At 43.6% G+C, this 19988-nt stretch overlaps 1 protein-coding gene and 1 long non-coding RNA gene across 9 annotated transcripts in view; one reads left to right on the top strand and one right to left on the bottom strand.

The window, feature by feature from the left end:
* elavl4 (ELAV like neuron-specific RNA binding protein 4) overlaps positions 1 to 19988 on the top strand; it is an 83255-nt gene that overhangs the window by 16430 nt on the left and 46837 nt on the right. For 4 of the 8 annotated variants that reach the window (XM_071487764.1, XM_071487765.1, XM_071487768.1 and 1 more), the window contains one exon: positions 18151 to 18237. In XM_071487764.1, coding sequence (XP_071343865.1) covers positions 18151 to 18237 — 87 coding nt within the window. Of the gene's footprint in view, positions 1 to 3270; positions 3541 to 4704; positions 4999 to 18150; positions 18238 to 19988 lie in introns of those variants that run through there. The other 4 variants (XM_071487766.1, XM_071487772.1, XM_071487767.1 and 1 more) reach the window with 3 other exon arrangements.
* Positions 2096 to 3213, bottom strand: LOC139627108 (uncharacterized). Its single transcript, XR_011692500.1, has 3 exons — positions 3019 to 3213; positions 2564 to 2646; positions 2096 to 2313 (listed from the first exon to the last, which is right to left on the bottom strand). It is a non-coding gene; the product is annotated as an uncharacterized lncRNA (long non-coding RNA).

Below are 19988 nucleotides of genomic sequence, written 5' to 3' on the forward strand. Positions count from 1 at the left end.
CTAAACGGCCAAATAACGCATCCAATCAATGCTATGTACTTTTTTACTGCAATGTCATTACAAAAGAGTCGTCATTACCCCTGATTACTTTTTTGACAGTTTTTTTTATTTATTCAGTGCTATATTTCACTTTATTCTCACATAGACATAAACTATACAGTACAGAGAGGCCAAATCCACAAGATAATAAGCTACAGTACAATATCTCAGCATGGATGCCCATGATTAAATATCTCAACCACTCCCTCCATCTGTCTATACGCATTATTGTAATACACAGTGTGTTCCCTTAACTAGGACATGGCAGCGACATGGTTCCATCTTCAGTATGTGTCTGTATATCATAACTACACACACAGACACTCACACTCCATAACACAACGTGCTGCAAAGAGCAGATTGTGTTTTTAGCTAATTTACTGAGAGGTGGCAGTCACTTTCATTGCTTTGTAAAACCATGGTCCTGTAGAGCAATTTAGTAAAATGACACGCCGAGCAAGACACTGTGAGAGACTATTTTCACTTTCAAATCATATTCTCATTTAGAGAAAAGGTTATTTGGATTACATTACGGAGGGAGAAAGCAACCTCAAAACACTGTCTTTTACGAAATAAGAAAATGATCTCCCTCTGTTTTCACCCCATAATTTAAATGCCTCTGCCCATCAACAGCTAAAAGTTGACAGAATACAAAAAACAAAAAAACAGGCGTGATTTGTGATTCAGGAAAGGCCATTGATCTGACTGCCAGTTCTTTATAGTGAGAAATTAAAACGCAACAAAAAAAAGCATGACGGGGGGGGGGGATATTAGAGGCAGTGAGATGGAGAGTGTTTTTTCCTAGGTCCAACCCAAAGCCTTTATTAAACTCAAAAGGTCAGAGCAAGAGGATAAAAGATGGACAGGAAACTGCGGGTTTGTTGATGGTACTATTCAGCTGCAAATGATGCTTCTTTCTGCTCTTTGGCAGTAAAGATACAGTACGGGGGCACACAACAGAGGAAAAGAGACAAAGATGCACTTCTATTTTAATCCGTTTTCTTTGTGTTTCATTCTGCATTACTCTCCCTCTGTTGTGTTATATACAGTATATGATCGGGACAAATCTCCAGACTGTGAGTGCCATCATATTCTATTCTCTCTGAAACAATGGCAAGCTTGTTCAGCTCATCTTCCCCTGTGTGTGTGTGTGTGTGCATGTGTACTGCTCAGGCCTAATTGAAGGCGTAGTGAGGATTCTCATTAGTATGTGAGGCACATGGTTCCGCTAGGCTAGCTAGCTAGATTTAGCTAACCAGACAGGTGGAGAGGTCAGAGGTGAAGTGGAGAGACTGGGGAGCTTTAGTTCGCTGCTCCCTTTTTGTCTTTGTCTTTTTCCTGTTTTCCCACTTTACTAACAGGATTTTTCAGTGTGTTCATTTGGGAGCTAATTTGTGCAGCTACTTGAGTATGTGGTTGTAATTCACAATTCGTATTCGTATAAATATACCTACTATAAATGTTACTGTGGAGTCCACATGTGGTATGTGCTGTATAGCGCATCAAACCCTTTGTTCATGTCTTCGGTGAGTTACTGAGGACATCATTTAATTCCACTACCAAGACCCTAGCAAGTCAAACTTTATTATTTGCAGTAGGTGGTCTGCCTGAAACTTGAATACCAGTTTGCTGTTTTGCAAAACTGCGTGAGGAGGTGACAAAAAGTAAATGTTTTACAAAGTGTAACTCGGCAGCTAATGACTATTTTCATTATTGATTAATCTATCTCGTTTCCATACTATAATCTGATTGCTCATTTAGTCTATGAAATGTCATAATATAGTGAAAAGTGTCATCACTATTCCCCAGATCCCAAGGTGTTTTTTTTGTCTGACCAATAGTTCAAAACTTACTATTAAGTGACTAATTGTTTCAGCTCTACATGTTGGATTTGTGCATCAACAGATCATGTAACTACCCATGACTCTATTTTTGAATAATAAAAAATACAATCTGTAAAATGTAACCACATCCAGTTTTTTTACAGGCTTTAAAACAATTGTAAATATGCTAAAAATGTGCTAAACCTTTTAGTGATAGATTGCACTCACCTGCTAGTTAGCTGGAGGGACAGAAGAAATCTCTCTGAGCTTAACGGATGGCCACTAGTTACATGAGCTCTGCCAGGCCACACACAGCTGAATGCTAATTGAAACAAACCAGCATGAGCATGAGAGGAGGGGCTGATTTGCTGGCTGCCTCTTATGCTGTGTTGAATGCAAAGGCAGCAGTATGATCATGTGTTGGGAAACTGGTGATGTTTTCATCTCCTGCCTGGACATATAAAGATAATACCAGAGTCACATATAAAATGGGACAATGTGCTTATAGCAACAGCATAAGGTGCTTGAATTTGTCAGTATTTGCCAGATAGAGAATTGGTGTGTGTGTGTGTGTGTGTGTGTGCACATGAATGTGCTTAACCGTGCTTATCAAGTAGGGTGAGGGGCATCATATGTTTCAGTATGTGCATTCTGAGTGTATGAATGTGTGTATGTGTGAAGGTGCAGCCAAGCACTGCTACCTGCCAGGTAACTGTGTTAAAGGAAGCAAGAGCTCCCTCTTCTTGTCTGCCTGAGATAGAGGCCAGCTGGACAGGTTTGCAGCCTGTGATAGAGAATTTCTTTTTCAAAAATATTCATCTTTTTTTTTTTTTTTTTTTTTTAAAAACATAAACTGTGGTGGAGATTATTATTTGTCAGAATAATCGGCAACAACATCAAACAACTCATAATTTGATAGTAGCATTTGATTAAATAGACCGTAATTACTACTCAAAACAACAGACAGAACGCTTTGTGCCCTGCCGCCCATGGTGCATGAGCATAAAATGAACAGTTGCTTTGAAAGGTGCGTAAGTGCTTCATGACATAAAAAGAGACATACAGGAACACAAGCCTCCTCTGTATGCCGATCTCATGCGTCATCATTAATAGTCAGGTGAGGGATAATCATGTGCGTACACGGACATAAAGTCACCTTTAACTGCTTTCTGGCGTCCTCCTCTGCTCACGATGCCTCCCTGCTCCCCACGTCGTGGACCACAAGAGCCTGCCTGCTCCACTCGCATCCCCGAGTGCCCCGCCCCGTCCGCACCTCCCCAGCCAATGGGAGACCGAGAGAGAGGTGACTGGACGTGCCATAAACGGCTTTTTTTTTTTTTTTTTTTTTTTAGGGGAAAGATAGCAGGGTCGCTTGCGCCGGATCGCTTCCTCTGAGTGGATTCTCTCTGCTCGTCCGGTTGTTTTTGTTTCACTTCCCTCCTCTCGCACGGGACAGGGCTGCAGGTTCCCCACACCCACGGGTTTGCTCTGCTTAGTTCTGGGCTCCGCTAGACTCACTACACGGTCCATTCATCCTGTGAAGCACGCCGCTGCTGCTCCGCCTCCATCCCTCACTTCGCCGGCTTTTTTTTTTTTTTTTTTGTTGTTGTTAGTTTTTTACAGTTTGTCCGCCGTGGACACCTTTACCGTCCGTCACACCGACACAAGAATGGTCATGGTGAGTAGATGTCGGGGGGCACACATTTTCTGTCGCACTTTGTTTCTTTCTTTATTGTGCCTGCAGTCTGCCGCCATCTGGGTTTGATTTTAATGGAGCCATATAGCTCACTGCAGCAGGCAGACAGGTAGCGCCGGACTGATTTTTATTATTATTTTTTTTAGCATACCTATTGACAGCCGCTTTCTGTGGATCACCTTCCCTTTACGATTCATGATTTACTACAGATTGATCATTTTTAAAAGAGCTGACTATATCGCATCCATGGCTACACCTGTGTGGCCAGGTGTGCGCCGACTGCCCGAGGCTTTGTGTGCGTAAAATTCCTTCTGATATCACATTTAAAACCTCCACGCATGCAAATCGTGAACTATCAAAGAAGCAGACATTTCTGTCGTAGTCAAATTCTGCTCGTCTGTGTTTCATTTCGGAACGATGCATTAAGGCACAGTTGGAGAAAAATAAAGGAAAGAAATAATCTAATCTACAATTCCTTAAAGACCTCAGTCATTATTTTGGAAGGCAAAACTGTTGGATGGCCCCTTAAGTGTTTGTAAAAGTGTGTGTGTGTGTGTGTGTGTGTGTGTGTGTGTGTGTGTGTAAGGGAGAGAGACAGGGAGTAAGGGAGAATGAGCTGGTCTGCATACACAGTCATGTAAATGTACAGGGGATTTTAACATGTACCCAGTAATAGCTAATTTATACACAGTGCTGCGCAGGCATCCTATTACCATAGTGCCTGAGGCTGCAATCACTCTCCAAGAGCTCTGCTCCGCGCTCCTCTGCCCGGCTCACTCAAGCACAGACCTCAGCAGCGATTGATTGCTTTGCTGGGACTCTGAAAGCCTTTTCTCTGCCAAACCAGGCTGAGGCTGGCGTGTGCCGACGAGGGCTCAGAGCCAGCCAGAGAGCGAAGGCGTTAACACTGAGGGAAGCGGAGGTGAGGCCAAGGGCTGACAGGCAAGCCAGGAAGCCAATCACAGACTCTAAAAGAGAGGCGGGGGAGAGGGGTGGGGGGTGGGGGAGACGGGAGGAGTGGGCGGGCTCTGACCTTCCAGCTGAGCAGGCGACTGGGCGGGTGGCTGTGGGAAGGAGGGAGGGAGCAAGGAGGGAGGGAGGGAGGGAGGCTTGCTGCAGCCTAGCACTCTCATCCAGGCTCACCATTCTCCTCTCAGCATCTGTGGAAGAAGGCGATGCTTGCTCCTCACGCCTCCAGTACGCTGCTCTCTGCTCGCTGCTAAGACTCCGGCAGACACGGGAGGAGAGGCAGAGTGAGAAGGAGAGGGAAAAATAAAGAGACAGTGTCAGAGGAGACTGAGACAGGAAGAGAGTAAGAGAGAGTAGGGAATTTTCTTTGCCAAGGCGTTGCTGTAGCTGTTGTGTGAGGAGAGAGAGAGAGAGAGAGAGCGTGAGACAACGGCCGGCGTCTCCCAAATGGAGTGGAATGGGTTTAAGATGGTAAGGAAGAAGCTTACAGGCAGCCTGCCACTACACTACGCTGTACATTGTTAACCATCGTTTCATTTTGGGCAGCATGCAGTGACTAGAGCAGGTTGTAGATGTACTATCACCTACAACCAGCATACGTTACATTCTCCGAGCACAGGCAATGCAGCGATACTGCTGAACTATTTGTTGTGCAGAATGTTAAGTTTCTTCTTACAGCAGATGTATACAGCAGGGGGTTAGTCCGGCGAGGTTTTGTGGGCAGGTTGAGAAATGAAGGGAGACAGATGGAGGGACGGAGCCAGATATCATGCTAATAGGAGAGGTGTGGAGGCAGGAGTGGAGGTAAGGGAAAGATGGGGAGAGGAACAGAGGGAGGGAAGGGTTAAATCGGGGAACAGCACCCATTTTATGTTCAAGCTAGAGCTGGAGGTGTCCCCCCCTTTTCCTGCCTTTGCACCACTCTGAAATATTTACCTGCGTATAGTACCGCAGCAGAGGTGGGATGCACATTATTGATGCTGAACGCACCGTAAGATGGTAGGAAAACTGGACTTTTGTGGATTTGATATTCATGTATGCAAAGTAGTGCTTGTTAATTATGTGAGTAGACATGTTATCCGTCATGCTGCTTGTGCACACAGTGGGAGTGTGTGTTGTCCATGTGTTGTGCCAGAGCTGGGGAAAGATGGAGTAGGTGTGTTGGAGTTATGCGCATGCCTGGATTACAATATATTGTAATGCTGTAGTGCATTTTCTAAGTTTTAAGCCCACTGCTCCTGTGTGTGTGTGTGTGTGCGTGTGTGTGCGTGTGTTTGGCTGTGTGAATGTACGTGTCGACATGAGAGAAACCACTATAAGCTATCTAATTATTCTGCTTTGCTCAGCTTCCTCAGACTCACTTTAAGCTTGCGTCCATTAATCCATTCATCCATCACATCCAAGTGACACAGCGAGAGCTTGAGTAATAAAACTAGCTGCCATATTTTTTCCCCCCTGTCGTTTACATACAGTAAGACAGAGTTTTATTTCCTATTCATCGCCGATACTGCGTCACCATTGTGACGACAGAGTTAATAGCATTAGTTTGCATTGTCGGCGCATCCATCTGTTTTCAAAATGGTTCTCTTACCATCCCCAAAGTGGACTGACTCACTTTTGTGCTGGCATGAAGAACAGTGGAAGCATTATTCATTTGTGGGCAAGTAAATGTTTGATTGTTTGCGTGCTGGCTGCCTTCCATTGGACGCCATCAAAATGCTAATTGAAATGAAGGCGACTCCCCTGTTTGGTGATGCGGCTAGTGGCGCTAGCTGGTACGCTGGTCTCACTGGACAGTCAGGACCAGCAGCGCGGTGTAGCATAGATGGAGGGACCTAGCAGGAGCACATGACTGACAGCGAAGGAGAGAATGAGTGTATATTGTTTATAATGTATACGCAGATACGGCTAGTATTATTATGTACAGAGGGTGAAAGAAATGGAATAAGGAACAGAGAGGGAGGGAGTGAAACAGCTGAATGTTCACCAGCATTGGAAGTATAAGATATGAGTGTGCATCATGAAACCTCCTGATGGGAGCCAGTGGGGGACCAGGACTACACAAGCCATTTCTTTAACACACACATACACTCACACACTCACTCACTCACTCACACACACACACACACACACACACACACACACACACACACACACACAAACATGCAGTGGCTCTATTACCCTCAGGCAGAACACCATGAGCTCCAAGGTTACACATCAATGCTAATAGGGTGGGGTGTGTGAGGAATTTATTAGCTACAGCACACCAACCGAATGTGTGCTTGGTGATTTAAATGTAACTGAAGATCAGGGAAACATAAGATAGGGAGAGGTGCTTGGGTATGTACCGCTGAGGTGATTATACGTCTGACTGTTCACAGACATCACATAAGAAATGACTGATGATGAACTAACCAATAAAAGAAAAAAAAAAAGCTGAAGTAACAGGACAATACAGGAATATTGCCTCAGTAATTATGTGGTAGCCTGTGCTGTGTTGTATATATCTGTGTTATCGGTTCTGTGTGTTTGTGTCTGCGTGAGTGTGTATATCAGGGGAGCGACTGACGTGTGTCCAGATTCAGAGTGACATGGTTAACTAGAGCCTGATTAAAAACCAAGCAAATGGATAGAGCAACAAATAGAGAGGAGAAGTGGTTCAGGCAGAGAAACAATTGCCTCTTAATCTTCTTTCCTATGTTCCTGTGCTGAAACATTAGCTCTCTAGGATTTACTGAAGATGGGTGTGCCGCATTTTATTTGTAGATAAACAGACCTTTAGTTGTTCTGCACGGCGCATGTGGAACTATCGGACTATTCTTAGCACAATAGAGGAATTTAAGCTTAACCCTGTACCACCATCAAACGCATAGAAATTTATATAATATTTCTGACTGTCTACAGATAGTAATATACCCTCACTTGGCAGTTTAGCATAAAGACCTGGCTAAAACTAATGCAGTCTAATACAACACTCCTGCAATAAGTCCTTCCTTCATAAAGGTTATTGTGTGCAGTTTTAAAAAGGTGTTGATTTAACTGTATGATCATTTTGGAGAATGTTATCTGTAGTGCTGTTGAACATTATTGCATTTTGTGTGTGTGTGTGTGTGTGTGATTCAGCAGACTTGCATTTATAATAAATGGGTTAGACTAAATAATAGAAACACATTTGTATAACGCAATACAAACTAACTGCATCCTCCAAAAGGAGCATCAAGTTGAATCAACACCTCTCTGAAACAGTTTCAATGCAAACTGAACTTTATAACATTCATGAATGGAGGATCTGTTACAGGACTGCTGTGTCAGGTTGCATTAGTTTTAGCTATGTGTACCTAATGAACTGCCAACTGAGTGTAAAAAAAAAAAAAAAAACTTCACATATGTACGTTTTCATTGCTGTGAAATACATCGCTTTAACATTTGAGACCTCCTGTGATAAACTAACATGTCACAAACTGAGACACGCCACCCAGGCCAGCGCTGTCCTGTAATATCCATCACAGACATTTTTTAGCTTCCTTTGAGCTGTTCCCCCAGACTCAGTGTGTCTATTTGTTTGTAGGAAGAGTCTTCAAAATGGTGTATGACCAACTGGATATTTTGCAAATGTTTTACTGAGCAGCAGAAAAACTGTCATTTAGGTGGAAATGATTTATGCATGTTGTGGGTGTGCCTTGCTGGTTGTGCATTGTTTCTCCGCACGTAGTGAATGTCTGAAACTGACTTTCATAAAATACACTTTGTAGAAGGACAAGAGGTAAACAGAAGCAAAGCAGAGGGCCTTTAGCAATCTTCAGCTTTGTGTTAAGAATGCAAAGTCATGGTTGCGCTGCTACTAATGTTGTTGATTCAGTTCTTCACAAGAAGAGATTACATCATTGCATCCACAGTAATCAGCTACAGAGAGCTCAACATCAAATGGTCACAGTGTGTGTGTGTGTGTGTGTGTGTGTTCATGTATTTGTAGTATAGCTCATGTATATAGTTGTTAATGTGTATGATACACACCACGCAGTGTTTGCACATGTGCGAGGTGTGTATCATACTGGTCGTGTCCCCTCTCTAGGTTTTGGTAAATGACAAGCTCCAGTCAGGTGTGTGCACATAGATCCGAGCAGAGATACAGAGACACCAGTCAGTTTAGAGTGAGGCACTAGACAGAGGTGTCAGTGATATGTGAGGCAGAGATGTGAGTCTAAGGAGCATTTAGTTGGATTACAATTGTTCAGTAGGAGTTCTTCCTCCACTTGTACCAAGGAAAACACAACTAGAAAATTCCTGCAAGACTGTAGAGAGGACTCTTCCTCATTTTTTTTTTTTTGCTTGGTGGTGATAGTTAACCTGTAAAGTGAACTCAGGAAAATAGAAATTCCCCACAATGACATTAATACAAGTCTGTCAATTCATCTGATAACAAAAAAAAGTAAAACACATTTTTAATAAAAATAACTATTGTTCTCATGGAAAACATCTACATGCAGAATTGCATGATACTAATATGATAGACTCCCATCTATGATTAAAACAATGTGGTCGACTGGCGGTTAAAGATATTACGAAGTAAAGATTTGATTTGTGTATGAGATGACACTACTAAGACACTGAAGAAGGCAAAGTCATTTCTTTTCACTTGAGGGAAGAGGTTCTGCCATTGCCTTTGCATATTTGTTTGAGCACATTATGTCTATCATTATTTTGGTGGTACAGTGCTTGTATAAATATCACAAAATATTTTATTGTCTTTAAATGTCTTTTCCACTTTCCTTTAAACAAAAGCTGGATGGAAGCAGTTAATGAGCCAAAAGCCTGTTTGAATAAGAAGCTGCTGTAACAATCTCTGTCCCAATTAGCACGCTTTGGTTTTTAAATATTCCTTTTGTGTGAAGCCTAAACACACATGAAGACTCACAAAACGGTCACGTTGAAAATTTAATAGGCTTCCACAGCGATTTCCTTCATTTATTTAAAATGTTTTTTTTTCCCTCTCTTTAAAAAGCTAGAAATCCGAGAGGCATGGCAAGGCATTCTGCTGTGAGGGGAGCAGCATTCACAAATACTAGACCTAATTCCTTTGGCAGCAGCTCAAACTGCTACAGACAGACACATAATCAGCTGGGGAGTTTTAGCGCCTCAGCCCACTAGCAAACACAGGACCGAGCCCTTGTTGTGCATCGCTGCTTTTCAGAATAAATATCCCGATGGAAAATACAGTGGGAGGAAAGAGGTATTCATGTGTATATAGCTCTTTGTTCAGTCAAAGATACAGACGGAGAGAGGAACACTGGCTTTCTTAGCTACTTTACTGCTCATTCTTTCTTTCTCTGTCGTCTTCTTTCCCCCTCTCTCTCCCTTCCCTTCTCCCTCTCTTTCTCTCATCCTCCACTGTACCCTGTGTGTTTTGGTATTCATACAGATGTTTGGATTTGAGTGGCAGTTTCTCCTGAGACTGTGTGCAAGCGGCTGACTCGTCTCATCTGCATTTTGCATCCCAGGAAAAAAGAGATCAGAAAGCAGCGGAAAGCATCAGCAGGCAGACAGGCTGTGTGTGTGTGTGTGTGTGTGTGTGTGTGTGTGTGTGTGCGAGAGAGAGAGCGTGTGTGCGCATGTTGCCTGTTGTTTGGCTTTGGCAGCTTAAGTGGCCCCAGTGCTGTTGCTTTGTGATGTTTAAAGGACATTTCAAGGTCATGCTTTCGACAGGCCTCACCGCCTCTGACATATTAAACATTTATATATTTCTGTAACCAGATAAATTATAGATTGAACATGCAACTGAACATGCTACAAAATGGCATCATTGTGCTTGGTAATAGACACTTTAGGGCCTACAAATACAGCCTCCCTCACGTCATCCTTTAGCCTGCCTTATCGCATCAATAGCAACACTAACTGAGGATAAAAAAAAAACAAAAAAGAAAAAGGCTGATCTTGCTCTGTGCAGTGTACAAAGACACTGGAAAATCTCACAGAAGCAGGAGAGGGGATATGGAAGGTCCATCTGCAGATCGGTTGTGGTCAGTGACTCCTAGAGGTAGGGGTCACTGTATGTAAAGATCTCAATGCCAGAGCTGACAGACTCCATCTAAAAAAGCCACATCCTCAGGAATGATTAGAGAATATGCAGGCGAGGAGGTAGATAATACCTCACTACTTTCTGTTGTCAGTCTGTGGTTTGGTTTGCCTTTTATGTAGTACAGGTAAGACCACAGATAGCAAACCAGCAACACTCAGTGGTAGTTAGAGGACCACAGTTTGAGGTAGTAATTCTGATAATGGAGGTGTTTGTCACAACAGGTATATGGAATCCACACAGTCAATGCATATTCCCTTCCAATGGACAGAAAAGCTGTTCTTCCCACACAGCATATAACTAGGTGGAATTGGAAGGAACGTGATATCCAGTGCTTATCGGGACTGATTAACGTCAGCAGCAGGGGATGAACAGCACCTGTCAAGTCGGAGAAAAAGAAGGGGTTAAAAAAAAAAACGAGAACAGTAGAGAGATAGATGTGCGTTATCTCGTAGATCCACGGCTCTCCGGCACACGCTGTCAAACTAAAACGCCATTGCAGAATTTTCTATGGCAATCAGCCACCACCTTCTATATGTTGCCTCCCTGGCACATGCTACAGTATGTGAGCAGAGATAGTCTCCTGTGGGCATTTTCAATTACTCTGCACTGTATAGCAGTGGGGGGGGGGATTAATCTGCTCGTTTGAATGCACGCCACTCTTAATGGTTTAGCTGGTGTGCCATGGGGCTCGTCTGTTAGCTGTGCTGCTATACATTTAGGGTTTTGTGTCTTGCTCTCCTCTCCTGCTGCAGTAGGAGCCATTTCTGATTGCACCACTCTCACATCAAGTTACACTGAGATTTGATTTTCACAGAACATTGCCTACCTATAAATTTTAAAGTCAAACTCCAAATTGATTGGTTAATGGGTAGTAGAAAGAAACTTTATAGCATTTAGGAATGACTGAAGTAGTTTAACTACTGGAATGACAGAAGATTCAAAAACAAGTTTTCCAAGCACAAAGAAATCTGGTTTAAACACTGATTGATATAGCAAATGATTCAAATGACACCTGGCTTACAACTGTACTAAGGACCGGAGAGAATACTTGTCGTATGAAAAAAAGAAATGAGATAATTTGATATCTCATCATGTCACTCAGCATAGGAAGGAGGTTGTCAAGAGATTTCCTAGAGGAGAAAGTTTCAGCTCGTGTCTCTATCAGCGTTGTAGCAGCCTCTTCTACATCTACATGTAGTTTCCAGTTATTCATTGCCTCCATCAAACTGTTTACTCATTAAGACAGATGACGGACGGCTGTCCTTTTCCCTCGCAGCTATTTGATTATATGAGCTCCGGTTCAGAGCTGAATCAATAACCAGATTAGCTAGGCACAAGCATAGACACACACACACACACACACACACACACACTAACATACACTCAGACACACCCTTACACAGTACCCAGGGCTGTGGAATGAATTCATGAGTACAACGGTCGGTTGGTGTCTATATGATTTAGCTCTGTGCCTTTGCTGCAAGGCTGACACACACACACACACACACACACACACACACACACACACACACACACACACACACACACACACACACAGTCAGGCTGTGTCTGAGATGCAGCTGATGGGGGAAACAGTGATTAGATTAGGAAGAGCTCTGCCTCTGCTTAGCAGCTGGGCCAGTGTTCCTCTCTGTCCCTTGTTCTCTGTGTTAGTGCTGTGCTGTAGGTTTTGTTCTTATCGTACACCTCCAGGCTGTTTATAGCCTTTTAAATACCCGCTCAACAAAGCCAATATTACCACTTCCATCTTTAAATCAGTTTTAATCAGAACTCCTGCTGTGAATTATACTGAAAATTGAGTTCAATCAGAGGAGTTTACAAGTTTCATATTCTGCTGCTCTCCTCTTTTGGGAAGGTTTCTTTAGCCAGTTATCTTGTTCTTCAAGGACTTTTTTTTTAATGCATAAAGCAAGTATGACTGTAGGCTTGAGCAAGTGAGGAATACACGGTTGTTTTTAGTTGGTTGCAATAGCATGGCACTGCTGAATTGCTTATTTCTGGCTTGATACATGCAGGTGGGCACAGTAACCGTGCAGAGTTGAGCAGCTGAGTGAATCTGTGTGCATTTCTGCATGTTTGTTTATGTGTGCGCGAGTGTATTTTAGGGTGTTGTAGTGTATTGTAGTGTATTTTGCTAAAGATAGGAGCCAGCATCACTAAAATGGCCGGTTGCCTGCACAGGTGCATGGTCGCATTCACCTGCCAGCTACTTGTGGAGGTGGTGTCCTCGCTCATGACACATGGTGCTGACTCAGATGGATCAGCCTGCCTGCTCTCCGTGTCTCACTGTCTGTTTCTGCGTCCTCTATCCCCCATCCCGGCCCAGCTAAAAGCTACTTGAGCTCGACACGGAAATGAACACTGCACAGAAACACAAGCTATTCCCCAAACTGCAGTCCAGCGTAGTGCAGTTTTTTGTCAGTGCTTTACACTCTGTTGCAGTGTCACTTATATTTACTCAGAGAAGAGTCACAGTGAGTAAATGTAACCAGGTAGTCCTTGCAAACATGATATTTGTGTTATGAAAAAAGGAAGACATGGAGAAACAAAAGGCCTCTATTGGGAAGGATCGTCCTTCAAGTTAAATGACAGGCATGATGTAGGCTCACTGTTGGCTGACAGCGTTCCTCCTGTCTCTCCTTTGTTTTTACCCCTTCACTCTTATTCTCAAAGTGTCTTTTGAGCTCAGCAACCACAGAAACATGGCTAATACTTCCTGAATAGGCCCTACATGTCAGATAGATATCAACTCAGCTAAAACCTTTAAGCACACTAATGACATTTAATTAAGGACGGGATCCCATGTAGCGGATGAGACGACGATTTAGCCTCTTTAATCCACCAAAATGTCCTAGCTAAGGGCCTCGACACTGATCACTCCCATCCATCACACCCAGGGATTACAGCAGGACAGACAGCGTGGCACAGCAGAGACATCTTGCTGATTTGACTGAGCTGGAAGCCGAGGTGCTGGCTGCAGCAGCTAGAACTGGAACAAAGGCTGGCAAGCTGTTGATGGGGATTTGATGCTGTTCAAGGAAAGACTGCTGTTGGGATGATGGCACTGCATTGATTTGCAGTTGAGGATTGGATGGAGAAATAGGGGTCAGGGGCATCAAGCAAGGGACTGTTTCTGGCACAGGAGTGAAACTAGGGGAAGCGTGATGAGGACCTGAGAGGCCAGGCCAGGGCTGGGGCCGAGGGACAGGGACTTGGGCTGACAGGCAAGGCCAGGCCTTCAATTCCAAGGCCCAGTCCCCGTGCTCCAGGCTTCAGCCAAACAGCTAGGCAGGTGTCCAGCTGATCTCACACCCCCACAAGGGAGGGACTGCAGAGCACCAGTCACTAGAGCTGCACAAATTGAAGTGTCATCTCCAGAGTCAAGATGCTCACCAATTTTCTGCATGCGTTGGTGCAGAGTTGGGATTCAGCCAGTGGACAAATGGCTCCAGTTCCGCCTACAGTTTGGCTGAGCAAAGGAGACTGTGGTGTGTGTGTGTGTGTGTGTCTGCCTGTGTGTATTATGTCTGTGTGTGTGAGAGAGAAAGTGACTATGTATGTGCGGAGCACTGCAGGACTTCAGTGTCATTGTCCTTGAATGATGCAGCACCGCAGCATGTAAAAAGCAGTTTTAGAGAAAAGTTTTCCGATTAAAATAATTAAACCAAATCTGAATAAAGTAGAGCAAGTTTCATCACTTCAGTTATGAACATTTAAATACAAAATATGGCAAAACCGTTGTTGTGTCAGACTCCTCAGCCTTCAGAAACAAACGAAACTCAACAATTTATCAGATATTTAACATTTGGATTTTATTTTATTTTTTTAATTCCCATAATTATATTCCCTAAAATTCCCTAAAATTAAATCTTGATATTATTTTATAGATCCTGTCTTCTCCTGACCTCTCACCTTGCACAAGCGTATGCCGATTAGCCAAGGGCTGCAAGGAAGTGTGTGGGAAAGCTGCATCGATCTCACTGAAGACTGAAACATCACAAAAGCGAAAGAAGAGAAGGGGAAAAAAAAGTCAAGCCAAAGTTAAATGAAAAATTGCTTACATACACGTCTTGTGCGGTCTGGAACATTTATTATTCCGAGTCACGCAGAGAGAAAAGAGGTGGAGGAGGATAGAAGAAGAGAAGAATCCATTTGGTAAAGTAGATGCAGATCGATGAGACTGGAGGCAGGCAGGCCGGAGTGCAACAGAGGAGGGGTGTGTGTGTGTGTGTGTGTGTGTGTGTGTGTGTGTGTGTGTGTGTGTTGGCAAATATACGTGTGTGTTTCTGCTTGCGTGCATGAGGCGTCCCAGATTACTTTCCCTGATTGATCCGGCCCAGCATCCGTCTGACCTGTAGGACATTTCAGAGCTCGGAAGATGCTGGTGGAGGTGGAGAGATGGCAAGAGAGAGACAGCAAAGAATAAAGGGAGAGGAGAGAGAGAAAAATAAAAATCAATAGCGCAGAGAGCATTACAGGGAACTTGACTGGCCGAGAAGCTGAGATAGTAAAGTCGTATTAATCTCTGTGTGTCTCAGTCAGTTTGATAGGAACTCCAATTCAGTATCACTATGGGGGACTGAGAGGGAGTTTTAGTCGAGTTTAGTTTAGTAGAGTTTAATAGTTTCTGGTGTGGCCGCTTTGTGGTAGCAAGAATGGCACCAATTGTCAGTTTATTTAAAGTATCTGTGTCCGACAATAAGCTAGAATTAGGTGATGTTTTCTGTCATATCATTTAATGTCCTTTCTTTAATCATTTTACCAAGCCCAATAATGCCCAATAAAGTAAAAATTAGATGTGTAATAGGATGTGCATAAGTAAACCACAAATAACATCTGAAGCAAGATGGTGAGGCGAAGTCTTAACAAGTCAGATGGTTGCATGCTGGCTCCATTTTGTAGCTGCCAGGCAGTGTGTCTATCAGTGGAGAGATCCTGCAGCATACTGTCTACTCCGCAGTCTCTTCAGCCTCCATCTATTCTGGCCAAGTCAGGGTAAATTGATTGTCTAAGCTTTGTAAGAGAAGGGGGAGGGAAGCCTGTGCCAGGACAGCAATATAAAGTGGTGGTTTTATGGCGTAAAAGCAGCAGAGGAGTGACTAAGGTGGAAAAGGACAGGAAAGGAAGACAAAACCTCATTGGTCATCTAAATTTTAGTTCATACCCAATAGGTGGGTATGGGCTGTGAAGACGGAGAGACAGGGACAGTCTGGAAGAATGCCTCACAAAATGGAATCAGGTGCAGTAAATCTAAATGAAAGCTGTCTGCGCCTTTGGTATTTTCAACTGTTACAGGAAAACAAATGTACACTCCCCTTCCTTGCTGTAGGCGGATAAGGCTCGTCCTATTTGACTGCAGTACCCAGACACCACTGGCCGGGAGCTCAAGGAGACAGGAAGCACTTTTGTGGCATCAAATATTAATGGCGTTATAGAGTGTATTGATTATATAATAAGTTTTCCCAGCATCTGAGCACCAACTGAAATGTATTCCCTGAATAATTGAAAATGTATCCATGAGCGGTTTTTCATCTCAATGGTTGGTGAATGTAATTGCATTGCACCCTTATTCCAGTGTTATTTGAGATTTTATCAGAAGACGCACGTGTGTGTTCATGTGATAAACGCAAGGACAGCGGGAATATGAGGAAAGATGAAATTGTGCGTGCGTGCGTGCGTGCGTGCGTGCGTGCGTGCGTGCGTGCGTGCTGCGCCTGAGACTGTATTTGTTTTACCGAATGGTTGAGCATTGAATATTGAGCACTGAGTAGTGTTTTGAAAATGGGATGCAGAAGCTTAAACTCACATCTAAGAAATGTAATATTCCTTTCTGCCGACATTTGCACTATACGTTAGCTGTTGAAATGAAGATCATATGCATCTGCTTGCTGCTTCTTACATTCCTGTCACCACATTTGCTACAATAACGCTGCCCTGTCTGCTTGCTGCGGCACACCATCCACTTCCGCACTGACACAGTATGTAAAATGATGGCTTTGCAGGATGGGTGAAAAATGCTTTTGATGTTTCACCTCTGCCTAACATTTCCTTTTTTCAGGCTAGCTTTTCAACTTTATATTTAATGGATGGGAAAAGTCGTTTTAACATGCAGGGTATACAGTATGTTGTCCTCTACCCTCTTGATGAGATGAATGTTGGTTCACTATACTGTAAGTGGTGGCTTTAAATTGTAACTTGCGTGGGCACCTTAGCCCTGGGGGTGTAGCTGTCCCCGGCACTGTCCACTCTTGGCTTTTACAAATGGTTAGAAATACACCTCACTAGCTTTGGCACATTTACATGAGGTTGACCTAACACAGCTAAAACCTCGAAAATGTTAGCATGCAGTAGATTTTGAATTCAAACAAAAAATGAAATGCTTCTCACCAATTTGTCCCAGTCCGATTTACACAATAGTAGAGTGTTTTCATATTTTACACCACCACTATTCAACAGTAACCCTTTTGTCTACACCAGACTAAAACAAAGGTGGCTCTCAACTTCAACTTTCTATATGATCATCCCAAAAATATCCACCATTACCTATCACCGAGTACAAGCAATATTCCTCGTCCTCTTTTCCACCCTGACCTCTCTGCCCCTCTGTATCTTCTCTCTCCCTTTCAAGCTGACAGTTCACTCTCATTTAGACCTCCATTATGCATTCCTGCCTAAGTTTACAAGACACATTGACAACAGAACATGTACAGGCTCTCTTTCCTCCCCCACCTCTGTCTCTGCCTTTCTTTGAAGTATTGATAGTGTCTTCCCCATTACTCAGCCCTTGCCTTTTCTTCCTCCTCCCATCTGATCCCTCACTCCCTCTCCTCATCTCTCTGAAGGAGTAAATGAAGGCAGAGGTCATCCCTCCTCTCTTCCTCCTCTCCTGCTAAATTGGCTGCTTGTAGTATCTGTGGATAGCTGTAGGCATATAAGCCCCTTGCTCTGGAGAGCTAGTGAACAGACTTCCTGTTCATTTGTGGCATTTCTGTCTCTTCAACCACAGGCTTGTTTACCCACAGAGAGCAAGAGGGAAACCCTCATTATAAACTCTGCCAAGGTCATTGCAGTCACCACACCAATCTGCTGCCTTCAACACAGACATGCAGTCTTATTCAGTCCTCTGTGAAGGTACTCGGATATTAAAATAGGCCGAAAAAAATGGAATAAATATCTTTACCCCCATTTCTGTCGTAGCCATTTCAAGTAGAAATATTCCAACAATTTGAGCCACACAGTTTTCCAAATCTTAATAATTCCAATTTATTCATACCCAGTGACAAACCACTCATCTCAATCAGTCATAATTTCCAAAACAAAACTGGAAATCCTGAGCCACCTGTCTTTGTTTTAGTTTGACTGGTGGAATGACTATAAAGGTGTAACTGTATTTTTCTACTGAGCCGCCACCCCTCCCCCCCAACTCCCCTTTCCACACCCTAAATCCCACTACAACCCTAACCTTGTAAAGTGAGTGTATGATGTTGACGGTGGGCTGTGCGTCCCTCCCTCCCTGTGCTCCATAGGGGTCGACAGAGACACAGTGGCGTCAGGCAGAGCTCCCACAGCTCCAGGGCTGGGCAGAGAAGGGATTGCTGACACAGCCAAAGATGGTAAGGAGACTACCGCTGCCAAATGGATGGCCCAGCCATTTTACACACCCATGAAGTAATATGATCTGATATTGTATTGTGTTTACATAAATAAGCGCTGGTGGTGATGCTGCTGACTGAGACAGTCTGAACTGGAGCAGAGAGTCATGGATGGGGAAATAGATGGAGGGCGGGAGGGGGGACTGGGGTTGCAAGGGTAGAGGAAGTTGTGCAGAGATGAGTGATGATGTTCAACCTTTGCTGGAGGAAGTCAATAAATAATGTTGCACTCTTCTGTCTAGTGTTTTCTCAATATATATGTATATATTGATGTTTTGGTATTTAAAATGCATCCGTTATAAATCAATCATGCTGTTTAGCCTTCATTAGGCAGCAGTGGGCATTTCTAATGGGCCTCTGCATCCCTGCAGACTTTACTCAAGTTGCTTCCTGCTATCCTGCTTCCAATTTCTCTTTCTCTACCTTATGAAGCACTCAAGCACCCTTTTTCAAAGTAATAGGTTTCTCTCATACACTTTGCTTTAGAGCAACTCTAGCTTCAGCATTTTTTTTTCCAAGAGCAATTCATCATTCTTAAGATGAGATGAGTATCTCTCTACTTATAACAGCAGCCAGTTATTCTATCAAACACCCTCTTGCACATGTGTATCATACGTGTCCAACAGCTGCACACTGTCTACATGTATTACTTTAGGATAGAAGCCCAGGCTCTGTGTCCCACACAAGTAGCATTTTAACTTGTGAGTAGAAGAAGCTGCATCTTGAGGCTGAGAGCCAGCGTGTCAGTGTGTGTTGTACCCAGTCAGCAGGACATGCAGTGAGTTCTGTCCACAGCACCAGGCTCCACAGTGGGAGAGCAGGGACAGCTAGAGTGCTCACAACCAACATGAAGTGGACTGCTGAGCAGCTCAAGTGCTGGTGGGCACGGACAAGGAGAGGAATATAATTGGCCACCGGGACTCGGCAGGTCCCTGTTAATTAGAGGCAGCCATTTTGGTGCAAAAACTCCTCAGAAAACGTCCCATGGAGTTGAAAGTCTCTCTGACAGAATGGAGCCCAGCAGGGAATGTAAACAGATTTAATAAGGCCCTCTCCAATCAACTCTGTTATGGCTAGATACTATTCTCTCATTTCACTCGGCTCTCTTTCTCTCTCTGCCCCTCTGTCTGTCTCGGTTTGTCTCTGTATCTATGTTGTGGTAGCGTGGTGAGTGATTAGGGAAGGATACTGTCAAAAGAACAATTTGCATGCAGCTCTCATCTTGAGAGCTTTTAGACATCTCCCTGTCTGTTTGTTTTCTGCTGTAAGATTGGGCCATTGTTCTGTCTCTGTATGTGCGTGTGTGTGTGTTTGAGTACGTGCGCTTCCACTCACTACAAATTTCACAGAATGTGATTGCATGGAAGTGTGTGTGTGTAAAATGAGAGGATGGAAGCCGATTCAAGACTGACATTTTGTTGGTGCAGCTCCTAAACACGTAGATCGAGGAAAAGAAGAACACTAAATAATAAGAGCTACGGCCTCATTTTAAAGGTCTTCCCGAGGCCAGACAAACACGGATGCTTCAACTCCTGCAAGGCCCCAATTTGCCATCCCATGACATTTTGTTATAGTTATGAAGTAAACTTACACTTAGTTAACAATTTAGTAATCGAATCGAATGTTCTCTAAACAATCTCATATTTATGTGTACTAGAGATAAATTGTGCTGCATCACACTGATATCATGTAGATATCAGTAATACATAAAT

This window comes from Trachinotus anak, unplaced genomic scaffold (assembly GCF_046630095.1).
Source record: "Trachinotus anak isolate AG129_WGS33_773 ecotype Australia unplaced genomic scaffold, CSIRO_AGI_Tana_v1 ptg000010l, whole genome shotgun sequence".
Classification (NCBI taxonomy): Eukaryota; Metazoa; Chordata; class Actinopteri; order Carangiformes; family Carangidae; genus Trachinotus; species Trachinotus anak.